Source organism: Chiloscyllium plagiosum, chromosome 28 (assembly GCF_004010195.1).
Source record: "Chiloscyllium plagiosum isolate BGI_BamShark_2017 chromosome 28, ASM401019v2, whole genome shotgun sequence".
NCBI classification, from domain to species: domain Eukaryota; kingdom Metazoa; phylum Chordata; class Chondrichthyes; order Orectolobiformes; family Hemiscylliidae; genus Chiloscyllium; species Chiloscyllium plagiosum.
The window spans coordinates 40,909,939-40,930,734 of NC_057737.1; the positions used below are offsets into that span (position 1 = coordinate 40,909,939).

The following is a 20,796-nucleotide window of genomic DNA, read 5'->3' on the forward strand; positions in this document are numbered from 1 at the left end:
GAGAAATAGCTATAAAAGAGAGCATTGGGGTTGTTCTTGTACCTTTCAGAGTAAGTGACCAATGAATTTGTTTTTCTGGTATTTGCTGAGCAGCAGCTCAGGACAAAACAAGTCAAGAGCAGGGTATCCCAGTCACTGCAGAACACTTACATCTTCCCAACAATAACAATTGGAGGATGACACTTGCCAAGGATGACAACTAAAATCTGACAATTGGAAAGCAGAATACTGGCCTCAATTTTCCTAAGCTCACAGTAACACAGAATCCTACTGCACCTGTTGTATTTGCTGCATTGCCCTAGTGGAACCATACAATGTTACATAAACTCTGGCATGTCCCAACATTCCATGAAACTTAAGTCAGACACTAACACACAGACCACCATGTGGTTGTGTTAAAATTCTAATTCTTTTTTACAATTTTACAATTTGTCAAAAACTTTGGACTTTTAAATTATGTAAAGGTGCTATCATACACATGGAGATAAATCTGGTTTAAACCAAAGTGTTACACCATTTGGACACATCATTATGTAGCTTCCCATAGCATCTTACACTTGCTACAACGCACAACTGTTCTATGTACTCCCATAGTCAGAATATAGAAAAATATATTTTGTCAGAGAAGACAAAGATTTAGGGAAAAGCAGCACTAACAGTTTTGCCATTATTTCAGTGACTTTCTTCAATAGGAATATAGGAAAAAGAGTAGGCCAATCAGCTCCTTGTGTTTGTTCCATCGTTCAGTACGATCATGGCTGATCGGTGACCTAACTCCAAACTGCCTGCCTTGCACCCATATCTCAGATTTAAATTTAACGATTGAATGACCACCGTTTGAGAAAGAGAGTTCCAAATCACCACTACTGTGTGTAGAAGTAATTTCTAACATCTCTCAGAATGGCCTGTCCCTAATTCTTACACTATGCCCGGTTTCTTAAATCTTGAGTCAGTGGAAATAGTTTATTTTAATCTACTCTGTCTGCCCCTGCTATTAACCTAAAAACCTGAGGGTCAGGTCCTCAAGCCTAGTGCCATGAAATGGATTAAGTGGACTTTGTCTTAAATTCTTTATTTTATTGTATTATCATGGAAAGATTATTAACAACTTCTTATTTCTTCATCTTTCTAATTTATTACTATGATTTTGTACTTTTGAAGTTCAATAATGTGGACTTTTTATTTTTTAATTTTTCTAATTCCTCCCCCCCAAGAATTTGTACTCAAGAATCTTACCTTTATACCTAAGATGGCACTATAAGTGTGACTTATAAACTTTTTACTGTATGTAACTACATGTGACAATAAATCTAACTCATAGATCACCCTGTCCCCTTCTAAATTCTCAAAAATAAAGGCCTAATTTGTCTAATCTTTCCTTATAACTTACCCCCTCAAAGACCAGGTATCATCCCTCCAGGGCCAAAAATCCTTCCTAATGTGTGATGTCCAGATCTGCTCACAATACTCTAACTACAGTCTAACTAAGATTTTGCCAACTGCAGCATAACATCTGCACTCCTTCACTCCAGCCATTTAGAAATGAAGGGCAGCATTCCATTTGCCTTAGTGACTACTTTCTGTACCTGTTTGACAATTTTATAGAGCTATGCACCTGAACCCCCAAATCTTATTGGGTATCCACTGTACTTCACTTTGTGCCTTCTTTAAAATAAAGTACCCTGATCTATCCTTTTTCAGTCCGAAATGGATAACTCCACACTCAAGACCTAACTGCCGCAGCTTTGCCCATTCACCTAATCAACATCCTGTTGTCATTTTACGCTGTCATCACGGTCTACAATTTGTGCCATCAGAAATTTTGGGTAGTTCCATTACAATTGTTAATGAATATTGTAAAGAATGGAGGTCCCTTTCCTACATTAGTTAACAGTATCTTGTATGGGGCTGTCAAAAATCTTCTGGAAGTCCACATAAACAACATCCATCAACTTAACTCTGTCTACCACTTTTGTCATCTCTTCAAAAAAAAAAATTTGAAGTTTGTCAAGCATAACCTACCTTATGAATCCATGACGACTCTCTTTGAATAACCAAAATTTTTCAAGGTGCTAAGTTACCCTATCCTTGATTACAGGCTCCAACAATTTCCCCACCAGATGTTTGGCCAACTGGTCTGTAATTCCCTGGTTTCTGACTATAAATCATTCTTAAATGGCAGAGTAACATGAGCAAATTTCCAATCCAAAAGGTACAGCTCCTGAACACAGGGAACTCAAAGATGGTGTTTATGGCATCGACACGGTGCTCCGCTACCTCCTTTAACACCCATGGATTAAAACAGTCAAGTCCTGGCAACTTGTCACTCATCAGTTCCATTAATTTCCCCATAAACTAATTTTATTTACACCCTGTCCATGATCCTCTTAATTTCTTAACTCAGTTCTAAGGAAGGGTCATTGGACCCGAAACGTTAACTCTCACAGATGCTGCCAGGCCTGCTGAGCCTTTCCAAGGACTTCTGTTTTTGTTTGATTTACAGCATCTGCAGTTCTTGCTGTTTTGATTAAGCTTTACTGCTGTGAATACTAAAGTAAAATAATTGCTCAATACTTCTGCCATTTCCTCGTGGTCATTGACAATATACCCACAAACAGCCTACAGTACACTAACTGTAATCATAACCAGTTGCTTTCCCTTTATGTAACTATACTTTTTTTAAATTATCCTTTACATCAACATCACCAGAGCTACTAATTCATCCTCAATATTTCCATTTACAAGGCCTTGATTTAGCTGACAGGTTCTGTATCACTGAGTATTCAGTGTCTTTTAGATTGCAAATGAAGCAACTGCATTAAGGTTTATTACTATACCTTGAACCATTGGTGAACTGAGAGCCAGCGGTTGTAGATTGACCTGGAATACCTGCTGCATTAACCGGCCGACTGGGATTTACAAAAGGCATAGGGCCCCCTGACGCTGGTCTCTTGTTATAAGGGGAGTATCCATGGTTATGAGGCATTATTAGAGATGATCTATTAGAAGTTAGCTGAGTAGAAGGGCCTGCCAAGTTGGATACAGTGTATCGACTACGATTCGAAATAGGCCCAGAGCCAGTATAAGCTAAACATTGGTTGCAAGAGCAGATTTGACTTCCATGCGACGAGCCAGAAACAGCTGATGGATAGGGTGCATCAGAAAGTCTTTGAACACGTCTTCTGAACCCAGTGGTTTTATTTATTTGACATGAGTTGGTGAAATTCACTATGTAGCTGTAACCAAAGTGTCCCAAATCAGCTATCTGCTGGTTTGCAATAAGACAATCCTCTATGAAAATGGAGATGGGTGTTTCATAGGCTGTCCAGCCACCTTCATCATTTTCCCACTGCCATAATAATCCTTGTCCTGGTGCAGATGACTGAGCATATCGTTGCCTCCTAACTCGTCTCATTCTTCCTGTAAGAATATTGTGAAACAAAATTAGAATCGAGACAGAACACATAGGAAAGCACAATACTGTATTCATGACCGTACATAATCAACACTTTTCATTAAAATACACTGGGCAGTAACTTAAGTGTTTCATCTTCTAGAAGTGCACCTTCTCCTTTCCCACAATACTTGAAAGTGAGGTGAACAATCAATAAAGAAGTCCCTAGGCATCACTATCCCAGACCTCCTAAGACCGTTTCCTCAAAAGAATCCACTGTCAGCCCCAACTTGTGTGCTGACTTGGTGTTAGTAACAGGAAGAACAAATCTGGAATAATTCAATTGGTCTGTCCTGTTAGCTGGGAAGTGACTCTGTAGGCACAGGGAATGCCATATTGAACAGGCAGAAAAACGTCTAGCATTACTTATTCATCACACAAATTAATGAACTGATTGCACAGTAACAAGTGACACTTCTCGGGGGAAAAGTTGCTTAACCTGCATACTTTTGTGTTCAGCCCAACCACCAAATGCATGCACTTCAAACAGATTGCCTGAATCTGAAAAGTTGTGAAATACAAGTTAATATAGTGAATTGAATTGGCTGCAAACTAACACAAAATTCTGAGGATCTCAAGAGAAGGATCATATCTTTAGTACTTCTGGCTGCTCGTACTTACAAAGTGTTTCAGTCTCAACATGTGCAGCCACTTTCTGGATTTCTCTACTGCGGATGGAAAAATTAGTTGCACCTCCTCCCCTCGTTAGTTCTTTAATTCTCTAACATTGGATGGGGCAAGGGTTCTTTAAGGATTCATTTCAGTCTGTCTATTCAAGCATGCTTCTTTTGTTGCTTAGTAATCATGCTGTATTGTTGCCTCAAGACTTATACCATGGTGAGGGAAGAAATCATAAAAGATCAAAATGTGCATTGAAAGTTGGAATAAATAATAGTGATAACGCTCATGTTCAGGATAAATATGGAATCGACAGACAAGGATAGAGAGCGTGGAAAGCGTAGTACACAAGGCAATGTTAAAAGCAAAAGACAAATCAGTAGAATGTATTTAAAAATCTTGTAACGAAATGCACACAGTATTAGGAGAAAAAAAAACATTGTGACAACACAAATTAAGACAAATGGGCACAACCTGGTGGGGACTATTGAAACATGGTTACAGGAAGATCAGGTCTGGGAGTTAAATGACCAAGGGTACTCGGTATTCTGAAAGAACAGACAAGAAGGAGCAAGAGATTGAGTTGCTTTACTGGTTAAGGATGACATCAAGGCTGCATTAAGAAATGATATTGGTGCTAGGGATGAAAATGTTGAATCAGTCTGGGTGGAAATAAAAGGGATGAAACCCCTTAGTAGGAGTAATTTACAGGGCCCCAAAGAGTACTTCAGAAGTAGGGCATAGTATAAACCAGAGAGAAATGAGAGGTTGTGCGAAGGGCATAACAGTAATTATGGGTGACTGAACATGCATATTGATTGGATTAATAAAGTTGACAACAGCTTACTCAAAGAAAGATTCACACAATGTAAGAACAATTGTTTCTTACACCAACATATCATGGAACTGTCTATATTAGATTTTGTATTATGTAACAAGGAAGGATTGATAAATGGTCTTGTAGTTAAGCATCCTCTTGGATGGAGTGACCACAACATGCTAAGAGTTTCAAAGAGTGAAAACACTGTTTCATACAAGAGTTTTTGTGTAGGGGAAGATAATTATACAGACCTGAGGAAGGAGTTGGCCTGAGTGGACTGGGCAAAAATGTTAAAGGGTAGTTAAGTTAAAGAATAGTAGCAAATTCTTAGGGAGAATCTAAATACCTTTCAATTAAAGTATCTTCCTGAGAGGAAAAGGAATTGTAAAAAGGTGAAAAATCATCGATGGCTTAACAAGGAAGTCAAGGATCACATTGTCAAAATCTAGGGCAGATCATACTGCAAACATTAGTGGCACTCTGGAGGATTGGGAAAACATGAACGCCAAAGCCTCAGTCAAAACAAAATTGAAACAGCCAAGATGAACCACAAGGGGAAACTAGCATTAATACCAAAAGTTTCTCCAAGTATATAAAAAGGAAGTCATGATTTGGCGATGCCGGTGTTGGACTGGGGTGTACAAACTAAAAAGAAAATCACAACACCAGGTTATAGTCCAACAGGTTTATTTGGAAGCACTACTCCATCAGGTAGTTGTGGAATATAAGATCATAAGACAGAATTTATAGCAAACGTTTACAGTGTGATGCAGATGAAATTATATATTGAAAAAGACCTGGATTGTTTGTTAAGTGTCTCATCTTTTAGAATGACCATGTTGGCTTCAGTTCTTTCATATGTAAATCCCAGAACTGTTTTTTTTAAAAAGTTACATTCTCAAGTGAACTTTAACAATAGGTACCATGTTGGACCAGATAATTCATTTAAGGTGTGAGGCTGTCTGTGCCCCAATGTTCAGACTGATTCTATTTCTAAAAAGGGGACTTACAGAATCTTATATGAATTCATGCAGTTTTTGAGCAAAATAAAATGTAATTCTGCAAGTATGAACTTGCCCCCACAAACTTACATACGTGTACATGCATGGTTGGAAGGTTGCACGAGTATGAGTGTCTGTGAGAGTGTGTGCACACGTGCATGCGAGACTGTAAAGGGGTATAAGTCTGTGAGAGGATGTATGTGTGGGTGTGTATGTGTCAGCATGAGCGAGCGCGAAACAACCCAAGACCCAATATAAACAGGAAGAGAATAGTGAAAATAAATGTTGGCCCTTTAGAAGACAAAAATATCAAGGTAATCATCATCGCCTACAGGAATAATGCAAGACTAGAGAATAGCAAATGTTGTCCCCTTGTTCAAGGGGAGTAGAGACAACCCTGGTAATTATAGACCGGTGAGCCTTACTTCGATTGTGCGTAAAATGATGGAAAAGGTTATAAGAGATAGGATTTATAATCATCTAGAAAGGAATAAGTTGATTAGGCATCGTCAACACGGTTGTGAAGGGTATATCGTGCTTGACAAACCTTATTGAGTTCTTTGAGAAGGTGACCAAACAGGTGGATGAGGGTAAAGTGGTTGATGTGTTGTATATGGATTTCAGTAAGGTATTTGATAAAGTTCCCTACAGTAGGCTGTTGGACAAAATATGGAGGGTGATTCAGCGATTTGGATCAGAAATTGGCTAGCTGAAAGAAGACAAAGAATGGTGGTTGATGGGAAATGTTCATCCTGGAGTTCAGTTATTAGTGGTATACCACAAGGATCTGTTTTGGGGCCACTGCTGTTGGTCATTTTTATAAATGATCTGGATAAGGGCGTAGAAGGATGGGTTTGTAAATTTGCAGATGACACTAAAGGTCGGTGGGGTTGTGCATAATGCTGAAGGAAGTTGCAGGTTATAGATGCACAGAGATAAGCTGCAGAACTGGACTGAGGGGTTGCAAATGGAGCTTAATGCGGAAAGGTGTGAGGTGATTCACTTTGGAAGGAGTAACAGGAATGCAGAGTACTGGGTGAATGGCAAGATTCTTGGCAGTGTAGATGAGCAGAGAAATCTCTGTGCTCATGTACATAGATCCCTGAAAGTTGCCACCCAGGTTGGTAAGAAGGCATACAGCATGTTGGCTTTTATTGGTAGAGGGATCGGGTTTCGGAGCCTTGAGGCCATGTTGCAGCTGTACAAAACTCTGGTGTGCCTGCACTTGGAGTATTGCATACAGTTCTGGTGACTACATTATAGGAAGGATGTGGAAGCTCTGGAAAGGGTTCAGAGGTGATTTACCAGGATGTTGCCTGGTAAAGAGGAAAGGCTGAGGGACTGGAGTATGTTTTTGTTCGAGAGAAAGTTGAGCGGTTACTTAATTGAGACGTATAAGATAATCAGAGGGCTAGACAGGATGGACAGTGAAAGCCTTTTTCCTCGGATGGTGATGGCTAGCACGAGAGGATATAGCTTTAAATTGAGGGGTGATAGATATCGGACAGATGCCAAAGGTAGTTTCTTTACACAGAGCAGTAGGGGTGTGGAACACCCTGCCTGCAACAGTAGTAGACTCTACAAATTTAAGGACACTTGAATGGGCATTGATAAACATATGGATGAAAATGGAATAGTGTAGAATAGATAGGCTTCAGATTGTTGCGCCGACCTGTGGAACCATCGAGGTTCAAAGGGCCTGTACTGCGTTGCATTGTTCTATGTAATAGTGGGAAATCAAATGGCAGAGGCACTTAGTCAAAATTTTGTCTGCTTTCCGGTAAAAGAATAATTTCTTATCAAAAACTGCACTTCGTACAGGGGAACTTGGTGAAATTACTATAACTAGGGAAAAGGTATAAGAAAATGGATGGGATTAATGACAGGGCCTGTTGGCATACACCCTGGGGTATTAAAGGAGCTGGCAGCAGAGATAGTGGATGCACGAGTTACCATATTCCAAAATTCCCTGGATTCTGGAAAGGTACCATTGGATTGGAAACATGCTAATGTGATAGTTTTAAGTCAAAAACAGAGATAGGCAAAAGAGATGGTTTCCATATGTGGATGTACCTACTATAGAAGCTGCAAAACTTTACCTACTCTTGGGAAATAAGGCAACTGAGTTGTCACTGGGAGAGCATTCTGGAGTCTAAAGTGTGGTGCAGTAAAAGCACAGAGGGTCGGGCAGCATTCGAAGAGCAGGAGAATCGACGTTTCAGACAAAAGCCCTTCATTGGAAATGAGGGAGCATTTTAGAGTCAATGTCTATAATTCTATTAGTTTTAATATAGTGATGGAGAAGGATAGACCTGATTTAAATGTCAAAATTCTAAACTGGAGGAAGGCCAGTTTTGCTAGTATTAGGTAAGAACTTTCAAAAGTTGATTGGAGGTGGATGTTTGCAGATAAAGGGACAGCTGGGAATGGGGAAGCCTTCAAAAATATGCCGAGAGTCGAGACAGTATATTCCTGTTAGAGTGAAGGGAAAGGCTGGATGACTAGGCAAATTGAGGTTTTGATTAAGAAAAGGAAGCATGTGTTAAATATAGACAGCAGAGATTGACTGAATCCCTAGAAGAGTATAAAGGCAGTAGGAATACACATAAGGAGGAAATCAGGAAGGCAAAAAGAGGACGTGAGATAGCTTTGGTAAATAGGTTTAAGGAGAAACCAAAAGGGTTCTACAAATGCATCAAGGACAAAATGGTAACTAAGGAGAAAATAGGGCCCGTGAAGATCAGCAAGGCCACCTATGTGTGAAATCACAGGAGATGGTGGAGGGACGAAACGAATATTTTGCATCAGTGTTTACTGTAGACAAGGATATAGAAGATATAAAATGTGGGGAAATAAATAGCAGCATCTTGAAAAATGTCCATATTACAGAGGTGGTTGTGGTGGACGTCTTAAAACACGAAGGTGGATAAATCCCCAAGACCCGATCAGGTGTACCCTCCAACTCTGTGGGACACTAGGGAAGTGTTTGCTGGGCCCCTTGCTGAGATATTTAGATCAATAGCCACAGGTAAGGTAGCAGAACACTGGAGGTTAGCTAACATGGTGCCACTATATAAGGTGGTAAGGAAAAGCCAGGGAACTATAGACCTGTGAGCATAACATCATGGCAGGCAAGTTGTTGGAAGGAATGCTGAGGGATAGAATTTACATGTGTTTAGAAAGGCAAGGAATGATTAGGGATAGTCAACATGGCTTTGTGCATGGGAAATCATGTCTCACTAACTTGATTGAAGTTTTTGAAGTAGTAATGAAAAAGATTGAGGGCAGACTGGGATGTGATCTATGTGGACTTCAGTAAAGTGCTTGCTAACCAGTCTACCACAAGGAGTCTTGGTCAAAGTTACAGCACATGGAACACAGGGAGAAGGAGCCATTTGGATACAGAACTTGCTCAAAGGTAGAAGACAGAGGGTGGTGGTGGAGGGTTATTTTTCAGACTGGAGGCCGGTGACCAGTGGTGTACCACAACTATGAGTATTAGGTCTGCCGATTTTTTTATTATTTATACAAATTATTTGGATGTGAACATAGAAGGTATGATTAGTAAGTTGCAGATGACCCCAAAATTGGAGTTGTAGTGGACAGCGTAGGTGGTTACCTCAAAGTACAACAGAGTTGATCAGGCCAATGGACTGAGGAGTAGTAGATGGAGTTCTATTTGAATAAATGGGAGGTGCTGTATTTTGGAAAGGTACATCAGGGCAGGACTTATGCAGGTAAGGTCCTGGGGAGTGTTTCCTTGGAAGATCAGAGGCGGAGGGTGACATTATAGAGGTTTATAAAATCATGAAGGGCACGGATAGGTTGAATAGTTAAGGTCTTTGCCTCAGGATTTGGGGGGGGGGGGGGAAGAAAGGGGGCGCGGCGCAAAACTAGAGGCCATAGATTTAAGGCGAGAGAGAAAAAGAATTTAAAAAGGGACCTGAGGAACAACTTTTTACACAGAAATGACGTATGTATGGAATGAGCTGCCAGAGGAAGTGGAAGATGATGATACACTAAAAACATTTAAAAAGGTCTCTGGATGGGTATATGAACAGGAAGGGTTGAGAGAGCGATATGGGTCAAATGCTGGCAAATAGGACTAGATTAATTTAGGATATATGGTTGGCATGGACAAGTTGGACGAAGGGTCTGTTTCCATGGTCTACAACGCTATGATTCTGTAGCTCAGTTAGTTTGACCCCTGCAGTCAATCATAAAGGAGTTAACTGAACCTTTGAAAAAAAATAAAGCTCAATTCACTGAAGCCAGCATGGTTTCACAAAGGGCAAGCTGTGCTTGACAAACTTGGGAGTTCTTTGAGGATATACCCAGCAAGATGGATAACGAGGACCAGTGGATATGGTATCTCTAGATTTCCAAAAGGCATTTGATAAGGTGCCACATGAAAGACTGATCCAGAAGGTTAGATCCAGGGTGTTAAGGGTACACTATTGGTTGGAAATAGAGGATTGGTTGAATAACAGAAAGCAGAAGGTCGGGATAAATAGGTCCTTCTCTGGATGGTGAAATGTGGGGTACCGCAGAATTCAGTTCTTGGATCTTAACTATTTACAATCTATGTAAATGATCTGCAAGCAGGAACAAAGTGTCACATAGCTAAATTTGCAGATGATACAAAAATAGGTGGGAAAGCAGGCTATAATGAAGAGTTAAAGAGTTAACAGATGGATATTATTAGGCAATGAGAATGGGCCAGAATGTGGCAGATTGAGTTTAATGTGAACACGCTCAAGGTTGTCCATTTTGGCCAGAAAATAAAAGGGCAAATTACTATTTAAATGGGAAGCAGATTCAAAGCACGTCAGTGCAGAGGGATCTGAGCATCTTTGTGCATGAATTGCTGAAAGTGGGTATGCAGGTGCAGCATATGCACATTATAAGAAAGGCAAGTGGAATCCTGACACTTATTGCAAAAGGACTGAATTACAAAATAAAGAATTGTTATTACAATTATGCAAGGCGTTGGTGAGACCACACCTGGAGTATTGTGTCCAGTTTTGGTCTCCTTGAGGAAGGATGTGGTAGCACTGGAGGAAGTTCAGAGGAGTCTCACCAGATTGATTCCAGGGATGAAACAGCTGCTATTTGAGGAGTGGTTGAATAGCTTGGGCTTGTACTTGCACTTGCTGGAGTTCACAAAAATGAGGGGAGATCTGATTGAGGTATATAAAATGAGGGGATTGACAAGTGGATGTTGATTAGATGTTCCCTTTTGTGCATCAGTCTCAAACATGGACATAGATTGAGAAGAGGTAGTTTCAAACTGACATGAGGAGAAACTACATCTCTCAAACAGTTGTGAATCTGTGGAATTCACTTCCCCAGAGTGATGTGGAGGCAGAATCACTCAACATATTAAGAAATAGATAAGTTTCTGATGAAAAGTTGGATAAAGAGCTTTGGGGAGGAGGCAGGAAAATGGAGTTGAGACCAGGATAAGATCAGCCATAATCATTTTAAATGGTAGAGCAGGCTTGAAGGTCTGAATTGCCTATTCCTGCTCCCAATTCCTATGATCCTAAACTTCATTATTTAGTATGCCTGCCATTGCTGCTGGCACATTATCTTCATTGAGCCTAGACTGACCTCCTGGCCTCATGGTATTTATAGAATGAGGAATATTAGGTCATGAAATTATAGATGGTGATCGAATAGAACTCCATCACTGATACTTTATTGCACCACAGAATGCCTAGTTTTGAGCAGATGGATCGGTTCTGAATTTACTCAAAGTAGAAAGTAAACATTGCTCCTCAATTACAAACATTGCTCCTTAATTATATGCAAGTGGAGGGCATTAATTTGAGGTGTAAAAAACTCACTGAAACCAAGATGCAGATGCTTATCATGTTTTACTCTAAATAAAATGTTAGATCAGTATGGATTAACCTCAATGCTACCCTTCAAGAACAAAATCAAATTGCCGGGGAAACTCAGCAGCCTGGCAGCATCTGTAGAGAGAAAAAGTGTCATTCTACAATGTTATTGCCAGAGGGTAAGGAACAAGTGAAATGGTTTGTGAGGCTGCCTAAAGCAAAAGACAAAGGCCAAAGGCTAGTGGTAATAGCAGTAAAGGAGAAAGAGATATTAAAAAGGGTGTAAATGAAGGGGTGAAAGAAAAAAAATGGATCTGCTCTGATGAGAGGATTCCCCAACCAATTCCTCCCTCATCCATGTCTTGTTTTTGCAGTCTCTCAAAACAAAAGGTTCTGAACTTATGATAAAATTTGAAGTGTAGTCTTATAGATAAGCTGCGACATATTGGTGAAAATAACATTAGGTTTGTCTGGTCTGCGTACGCTTGTGGGTCCAGTGCCCAGACTAATGGTCTGTTTAGTTTCAAACTTGTAATAGCTTGACTCAACTGAATCGCTTACTAAGCCACTGATGAAGGGAAGTTAAGGGTCAGTAGATCATTCTGGCAATAATGACATAACAGATCAACTCAGAACCTACAGGCTTTTACAGGCCTATCCCAACAGCACTCAAATCTTCAGCCTATCTTTCAGTTGCATAAAACCACATGCATCACAACTCCACTGACAGGACAGGATCAGAGATGTATAGCACGGAAAAAGATTCTTCGGTCCAACTCGACCATGCCAACCAGATATCCAAAATTAATCTAGTCCTATTTGTCGGCATGTGGTCCATATCCCTCTAAACCATTCCTATTCAAGTACCTATCCAGATGCCTTTTAAATGCTGTAATTGTACCAGCCTCCGATACTTCCTCTGGCAGCTCATTCCATACATGCACCATCCTGTGCGTAAAAAAATTGCTCCTTTTATATCTTTTATATCCTTCCCCTCTCACATTAAATCTATGCTCTCTAGTTTTGGATTCCCCCACCCTGGATAAAAGACCTTGGCCATTCACCTTCATGATTTTATAAACCTCTATAAGGTCACCCCTCAGCCTCCAACACTCCAGGGAAATAGCCCCAGCCTATTCAGCCTCTCCTTATAGCTTAAACTGTCCAACCCTGGCAACATCCTTGTACATCTTTTCTGAATCCTTTCAAGTGTCACAACCTTTGACTTATAGTAAGGAGGCAAGAATCAAAACACAATACTCTAAAAGTAGCCAAACCAATATCCTGTAAAGCTGCAACATGACCTCCCAATTCCTATCCTGACCAATTAACTGCACTGACCAATTAACGCAACTGTACCAAACACCTTCCTCACTACCTGCAACTCCGCTTTCCAGGAACTATGAACCTCTAGCCCAAGGTGTCTGTTTGGCAACACTCCCCAGGACCTTAACATTAAGGTGTACAAGTCCTGCCCTGGCTTGCCCGACCAAAACACAGCACCTGTCATTTATCTATGCAATTCATTTTCCAACTGTCTAACATACAATAACTACATGTAGCTGGACCATTCTGTAGTTTCAACAATCACCTCTGCATAAACAGGTTTCCTGTTATTCTTTCTGGTTTCCTGTGAAGGCCACTGTGTCAGTGTGCAGATAGCTGGTAAACTGTTTTGCACAATACAGCCCACGTGTCTATCAAGGAGTATTTGTCTAGACGGTCAAGAAGTCTATTCTAACTGTTCAAATCCATTTTTTCTCTTATGATTCCATAAAATAGAATGAACATTTCTCACTGCATTTAGAAAATATGATAGGAAGACAAATCCATCAAGTCACGAATTTTAGATTGGCATCCTGCCCCTCACTACCAGGACTTGGAATTACATAGAAAACAAGTCTTCTTTTTGACAACTGTGCTACAAACACCTCTCAAACCAGTCCCCTGTAAGGAGTTCAAAGGGCAATCTGCCATATTATTTCAGTACAAATTAGTGTCGAATAAGCTCTCAAAGAGATTGCAGGTATGGCTAACATGGAAAGGCTATTTGGCTAAAGTTCGGCCCCTCTCCCCTCCCCTCCCCCCCAAAAAAAAAGCTGAACAGGATTTGTTAAACATATTCATTCATGGGATGAGGGGGTCATGAGGGTTAGGCCAGCATGGATTACCCACCCCTAATTGCCCAGAAGGCAGTCAAGAGTCAGATTGCTGTCGATCTGGAATCACATTTAGGCCACACTAAGCAAAGAGACAGACTTCCTCCCCTTAAAAGGGGATCAATGAACCAGATGTACTTTCATGACAATCACCAGTAGTTATATGGTTTTTGTTAAATTGAATTCAATTTTCACCATCTGCCATAGTGGGATTTGGACCAATGCCGTAGAACATGGGCCAGGCATTCTGGATTATTAGTCCAGGGACATTATCACCGTACAGCGCCTCTGCTTAGATGAACCCGACACTGCATGCTAATATGGAAACACACTCCTTTCTTTAACAATGGTAACCAATGATTAGAAGTTTGTCCCGTTCTGTCCTGATGAATTTGAAATCTCTTTCATCTAGTTGTGCAGTATCATGGAAAATGCTTTGTTTTAAAAGCAGCACATAAATCATGAAAAATACAAGCTTTTGATGCAGTTCCCAAATTAGAAGCAGCTCACCTTAAGCTTTCTGAAAAGGGAGAATAGGGCAGGGTTGTGGTGCTTTTCAAAAAGGAAAGTTTCTGGAGCTGATCTCTTTTTGGTTGCTTAGGATGACACCAAAATTTGAGATATCAGGAAGATTTATTTTCATATTAGGAAACCTGTAACTTTTTACTCGAACAGAGTGAGAAACAAAGCACATTGGAGGAGTTAAGATAGATCAGTCATTTTCTAAATGAATGTTAAAACTGATAATTTAATTGCCTATGCCAATTCCTTTGTAAATTTGAATGAAATCAAAAATATATTGAAAAACAAAAAAACTAAACTTGCAGAATGTTTCAACAATGTTTACAAGTGGTGAATTTTAAGAAAAGTTTTTGGCATGATCAAAAACTGCAGAGAATCTTCAGAACTCAATGCTAAAACTGTGGGGGGGAAACCCTGCAAATGCTGGATATTAGAAACAGAAAAAACAGAAATTTCTGGGAAAATTCAGCAGGTCTGGCAGCATCTGTGAAGAAAAAGCAGAATTAGTGTTTCAGGTTCAGTGAGCCTTCTTCAGAACTGGGTATACACCTTCGCTTTCAAATGTCTATTCTCACACTAGTGGCTATGTAATTCAAGCTTCAGAACCCACATGATACCCAAACACAACAAAACCAAGCAGTCAGAGATCTCCTAATGTCATGTAGTTTCAACAACCTGACACAGGAGTAGTTTTGGATTCAGTGATTGTAGTTTCACTCAAAATAACCAAGGTGGCCAAAATGGACATTGCATGAAATCTTTCAAATATTTAAGAAAAGGCACTTGTGCTCAATTGATTTATTTGAAGCTTGTACAGATACAGTGTCTCAGACTTGCATTGCTTGCATTTGTTTTCCAAAAAAAGTTCAAATTTGAACGGGATGCAATTAAAACCATTTTTCAGGTATAAAATAAATCTGCTCATAATTTTGTAAAGTTTATGTATTTTTAAAATATGATTGCACTCGGGGGTTTTGGTTTCTCAGTTTCAAAATTGCAATTAAGTATTCCTGTCTGCAGGCCATTGTTACTTTTGCTAGCTTGTAAACTGCACATAACTAACTGGTTAACTGAAGATATTTTGCCAAGTGAAAACTTAAAAATTAAATGAAAATAGAAATCAGGAAATAGTCTCCTCTAACTATCCATAGCATAACGACTCTTGCCTTCTACTAGCTCTGTTTACTTGTCCTCATTGGTTGATTTTATAGCAGCTTCCTCAGTTTTATTTATTTCTGTGTTGTGGACATTACTGGTGAGACCAGCATTTATTGGCTTTCCCCGATGGCCAAGAGGGCAGTTAAGAATCAACTACATTGCTATGGGTCAGCACTTACACAAAGATCAGACCAGGTAAGACATCAGATTTCCTTCCTGAAAGAAGATTAGCAAGCCAGTTGGGTTTGTATGACAAGTTGAAAATGGGTAAATGGTCACCATTAGGCTAGTTCTTTTTCCCCTCAGATTGTTAGTGAGTCCAAATTTCACCATCTGTCATAGTGAGCCTTAAACCAACCTTCTCTGAACTTTTGGCTGGGGATTGGATTACTTGGTCCAATGACATTGCCACTGCACCACCATCTTGTTCCTCTGCTTTTTCCTTTCTGTCTTCTCTGCCATCGCTCCATCTCATTGCCCCTTCCCTCATTTACTCACTCTTCTTCATCTCTTACCTTCCATCTCCTACATTAATTTCATTATACCCTATGTTCCGACCTCTCAAACTCAAAAATTCAAGCGTTCTTGATTATGTGTAAACATGAAGGAGATTTTAATATTGATAAAGCATATGTCTCAACTGCATACAATCACACTTTGAAACCCAGACAGGTGTGAAGTAGGCAGATGTGTCAGTGCATGAGACAACTATGCCGCAGAAAGCAAAGCAATCTAATGAGTTGAATTGTATTATTGTTGATGCTGCTTGAGGAAGAAGTGATGCAAGTCAGATTTTTTTTTATTTAAGCACTGCGGACAAAGTCAGAATTTATTACCCATTCTTAATTGTCCTCATGAAAGTAATGCTGGGTGCCTTTTTTAACTCCTGCAGTTTACAATGCTATAAGGAAATGGGGGCATTCTTGGATCTTGGCTGAGTAACAGTGAAGAAATGGTGACATACTTCCAAGTCAAGATGCTGTATGGATTGGAGGGGAAAATTGCAATGGTGTTCCCATGCATTTATTGCCCTCGTCCTTCTAGGACAGCAAAGATCGTAGATTTGGAAAATGCTGTTGAAGGAATCTTGGTGAGTTGCTTCAGCACATTCTGTATATGGTACACAAGGCAACCACTGTGCATTGATGCTCGAGGAAGTGAACATTTAGGGTGACGGATTGGGTGCTTTGCCCTGATTGGTATTAAGTTCGAAAATATTACATCAAACCCCTGGCTTATGAACCATAGAGTGGATAAGCTTTGGGGAGTCAGGTGGTCAGTTATTCAGCCTAAAATTCCCAGCTGACCAGTTCTTTCACTGCAAAAATTTTGTGAGCTCATCCAGTTTAGTTTCTGGTCTTTCGTAAACTCCAACATGTTGATGGTGCAATGCTGTTAGAATGTCAAAGGACAATGGTCATTGCATGGCACTTAGGTGGGAAGTGATATTCCCACTGCATAAGTGGGAAGTTTGAATGTTATCCAGGTTTTGCTGTATATGATTACAGAGTGCTTCAGCTTCTGAGGAAATGCGAATGGAATAGCAATCATGCAATGAGTGTCATTGATGGAGCAGCTGAAGATGACCAGGCCTACAGTATCATCCTGAGGAACTCCTCCAGTGTCCTGAAGCTCCCAACAATTATATCCATCTTTCTTTACATCAAAAATAATACAAAGAACTGCAGATGTTGGAGATCTGAAACAAAAACAGATATTGTTGGAGAAATTCAGCAGGTCTAGCATTATCTGTAGGGAGAAAACAGTTAACATTTTAAGTCCGTTGACTAGGAGTCACCGGAATCGAAACATTAACTGCTTTCTCCCCACAAATGCTACCAGACCTATTCAATTTCTCCAGCAGTTTCTGTTTTTGTACCTTTATGCCCAACTTGACTTCAGTCATTAAAAATTTTATACAGATTCCCACTAACTTCAATTTTGCTTGGGCTCCTTGACATCACATTTGGTTAAAATGGTGCTAGAAGATCACCCCAGTCTTCCAATTGCAGCACAAATCTTTAATATCCATCTGAACAATCAGAAGAGTACACCTAATGAATGGGAAAGGCACTGCCTATGAAGCATTGTAACTTTAATTTTTGCTCAGGCCCTGACGCGAGGTTCAAATTCATAACCTTATAACTTTAACCCACTTACATTAGATCCTATCAAAACATAATAAACTTGTTTTGCTGTGCAGCAAATTGGACCACAAGACACATTCCTATCTGGTGTTGAAAGTGTACCAGTGTTGTTCCATTTGGAATTTAAATTATTTCAGCTGCAGAAAATCCTACAAGTCAGCACTAACTTATTAGTACATTCCTGAAGTAATAGTTTATAATAATTGCACAGAAGAAATAATTTCAGACTTAGACAGAACAATGCCATCTATTATTTTATCGATACTATGTGGAGGAGGTTAACAGTTTCTCAGTAACAACAGCAATGCTACAAGTGAAATGTCATCACTGCAGGCTAAACATAAGAGTTCTGAAAAAGGGTGAACATTGCAGCCAGGTTTCTTTTAAGTTGTTTTACCAGCACTTTGTCTTTACGTCGGTTTTCACCACGTTAGGCAAAACTTAATAGTGCTTTGGGAATACAGGTTGAAAAAAATACTGTTAGCAAACCGTTATAAAAAGGAATCGGAAAATATACATTCACAAAATTGCTGACAAAGGGCAATAGAGAGAAACATGAAACAGCACAGCAAATCCAACGTAGGCTAACATTCCAAGACTCTTTACAGATGGTAAGAAACTAAAATGGATTTTAAGAGCAAGCAATTAGAAGAGGTAAAAAAAATGTAATTACAGAGATGGACTTTGAAAGCATTTAAAGGGGGGAAAGGGGAAATATTTAAAAAGGGAACTGTAGAGAGCAACCAAAGCTGCTAAAGGCTCTTGCTCCAATGAAGAAATAGAATATAAATAGAAGCTGAGAATCAGAAGGGGCTTATACAGCTGGAGCAAGCTGAAGAGGAAGGGATAAAGATCACCTAGGGTACAGTCTATAGAGGATGACTGAGGATTTTAAACATATGCAATAAAAAAAGCAAAGAGATCAGGTTCCTTCTCACAAATCATTAGATAAACTGCAACAAAATCACTTCTTCCTCTGGATCACCCATATTAGGGGAGAAAGAAGGCTCCAACACAGAAATACAAAAGAAAACAATTGCTGAGATAATAATAAAAATTAGAAACTATGGTTATTGTGGAATCCCTATAATGTAGAAGCAGGCCATTTGAGTCCAGACCAACCCGCTGAAGAGCATCCCACAGAGTCTCACCCCTTACCGTATACCTGCAAATCTCTATTTCCCATGGCTAATCGACCTAACTTGCACATCCCTGGACACTCTGGGCAATCTTAGCATGGCCAATCCACCTAACCCGCACATCTTTGGACTGTGGAAGGAAACTGGAGCACCCAGAGAAAACCCATGCAGACACAGGGAAAATGTGCAAACTCCACACGGACAGTCATCTGAGGCTGGAATCAAACCCTCAGTGGTGCTGTGAGGCAGCAGTGCTAACCACTGTGCCTAAAGTCCTAAAGAAACTAAAGCAGCATGGATTTAAAGTTGGCTGAGTGACAAGAGAGAGATTAGTGGCGAAGAGTTATTCTAATCCTTTCTCAGACACTGTTCTTTCTTCAACTGGAGCATTGTATTCAATTCTGGGCATCATGGTTTATGAATGATGTGGAGCCACTGCAAAGGGTACAGAAATATTTACAAGAATTGTTCCAAGATGGTGGGAGACTTCAATTAAGGCTGAGAGGAGATTTGTTTGGGGTATTCAGTATCACACCAGGTCTGGACAGCTTGGAGAAGGAGAAGATGTTCCCATCAGCAGAGTTGAGAATGAAAGGACAATAATTTTAGGTAAATAGCAAAGAACCAACAGTAACTGAAAGAATGATTACATTATACATTGGGTGGAATGCACTGCCTGACAGGATGGTGGAGGCAGGTTCAATTATTGCTTTCTAATGGGAAATGTTTATTTTTTGAAAAGAAAATTGTGCTACGCAATGGAGAAAAGAAAGGGGAGTGGTACCAGGCCAGTTACACAGTGTGATGTGGCCTCCTTCTATGCTACAAATATTCTATAAAATTAAGTCAAAAGAAATTTTGACTGGATTCAAAACTGACAAGCTAAGATGATAACAGAGGTATTGTTATCACTGGTGAGCCAGGATCTAGAGGGCAGTAAAAAAAAAGGAACAGAAGAAGAATTTATAAATGTTCACTTTTTGAAGAAAAAAAAATGGCTAGTAAAGACATGAAACACCCAACTAGGAACAGCTTGGTCATAAAGGTTGGACTACAGCCAACTTCAGGCTTTAAATTCACCCCATTAACCAATATGGTTCACTTCCCTTACAAATGCACAAATAAATGATTCATGGTGCTTTGTGGACCAAATCCATAAAATCTGATAATAACAGCTTTCCAGTTGCCAGAATGTATAGAAGCTGAAAGAAGTTGTGCAGAGGTAAAACATGGAGGGTTACACTGTTATTAATACCTCAACAATAAAAACCTGAATTCAAGCTAAGGTTGAGAGTGATTGCCGTTGAGATCAAGCCAACAGATGACTAAATATATCAAGAAACTCTAACAAAACCACAAATGCGAATTTTTTTTCGTGAGGGTGTTTGTGGGAGAAAGACGACTCTGAACTTACTACAATCATATCTCTAGAAGAAAGGAGGGCTGTGGTTTTTCTGAGGACAATTATTAGCATTTTGTTGCCTGCACAGTGAAACTCCTCATGTGAAGGTAGTTGATACCCAAATGCAATGAGACCCAAACAACATTCTAATGTGGGCTATTAAGGGTCAAGGGCATCATAAATCTTACATGTTCCAGATAATGAGAGAATATCACAATCTCCCTTGATGATCAACAGCAATGCCATAGTTGAATCTCTCACTATCAACATCCTGTCATCAACATCATCCTGCACCAATCAACCACACCGCCCCAGGCCCAACATTTCAACTCCCCCTCCCACTCTGCTGAGGACATGGAGGTCCTGGACCTCCTTCACCGCCGCTCCCTCACCACCAGACGTCTGGAGGAAGAATGCCTCCTCTTCCGCCTCCGAACACTTCAACCCCAGGGCACAACGTGGACTTCAACAGTTTCCTCATTTCCCCTTCCCCCAACTCGCCCTAGTTCCAAACTTCCAGCTCAGCACTGTCC

General features: G+C 40.0%; 1 protein-coding gene across 3 annotated transcripts in view; it reads right to left on the reverse strand.

Moving 5' to 3' along the window:
- The window catches only part of dtx2 (deltex 2, E3 ubiquitin ligase), an 81,087-nt gene that overhangs the window by 49,479 nt on the left and 10,812 nt on the right, over positions 1 to 20,796 (reverse strand). For all 3 annotated transcript variants that reach the window (XM_043718749.1, XM_043718748.1, XM_043718747.1), the window contains exon 2: positions 2,838 to 3,420. In XM_043718749.1, the coding sequence (XP_043574684.1) occupies positions 2,838 to 3,420 (583 nt within the window). The remainder of the gene's footprint in view (positions 1 to 2,837; positions 3,421 to 20,796) is intronic.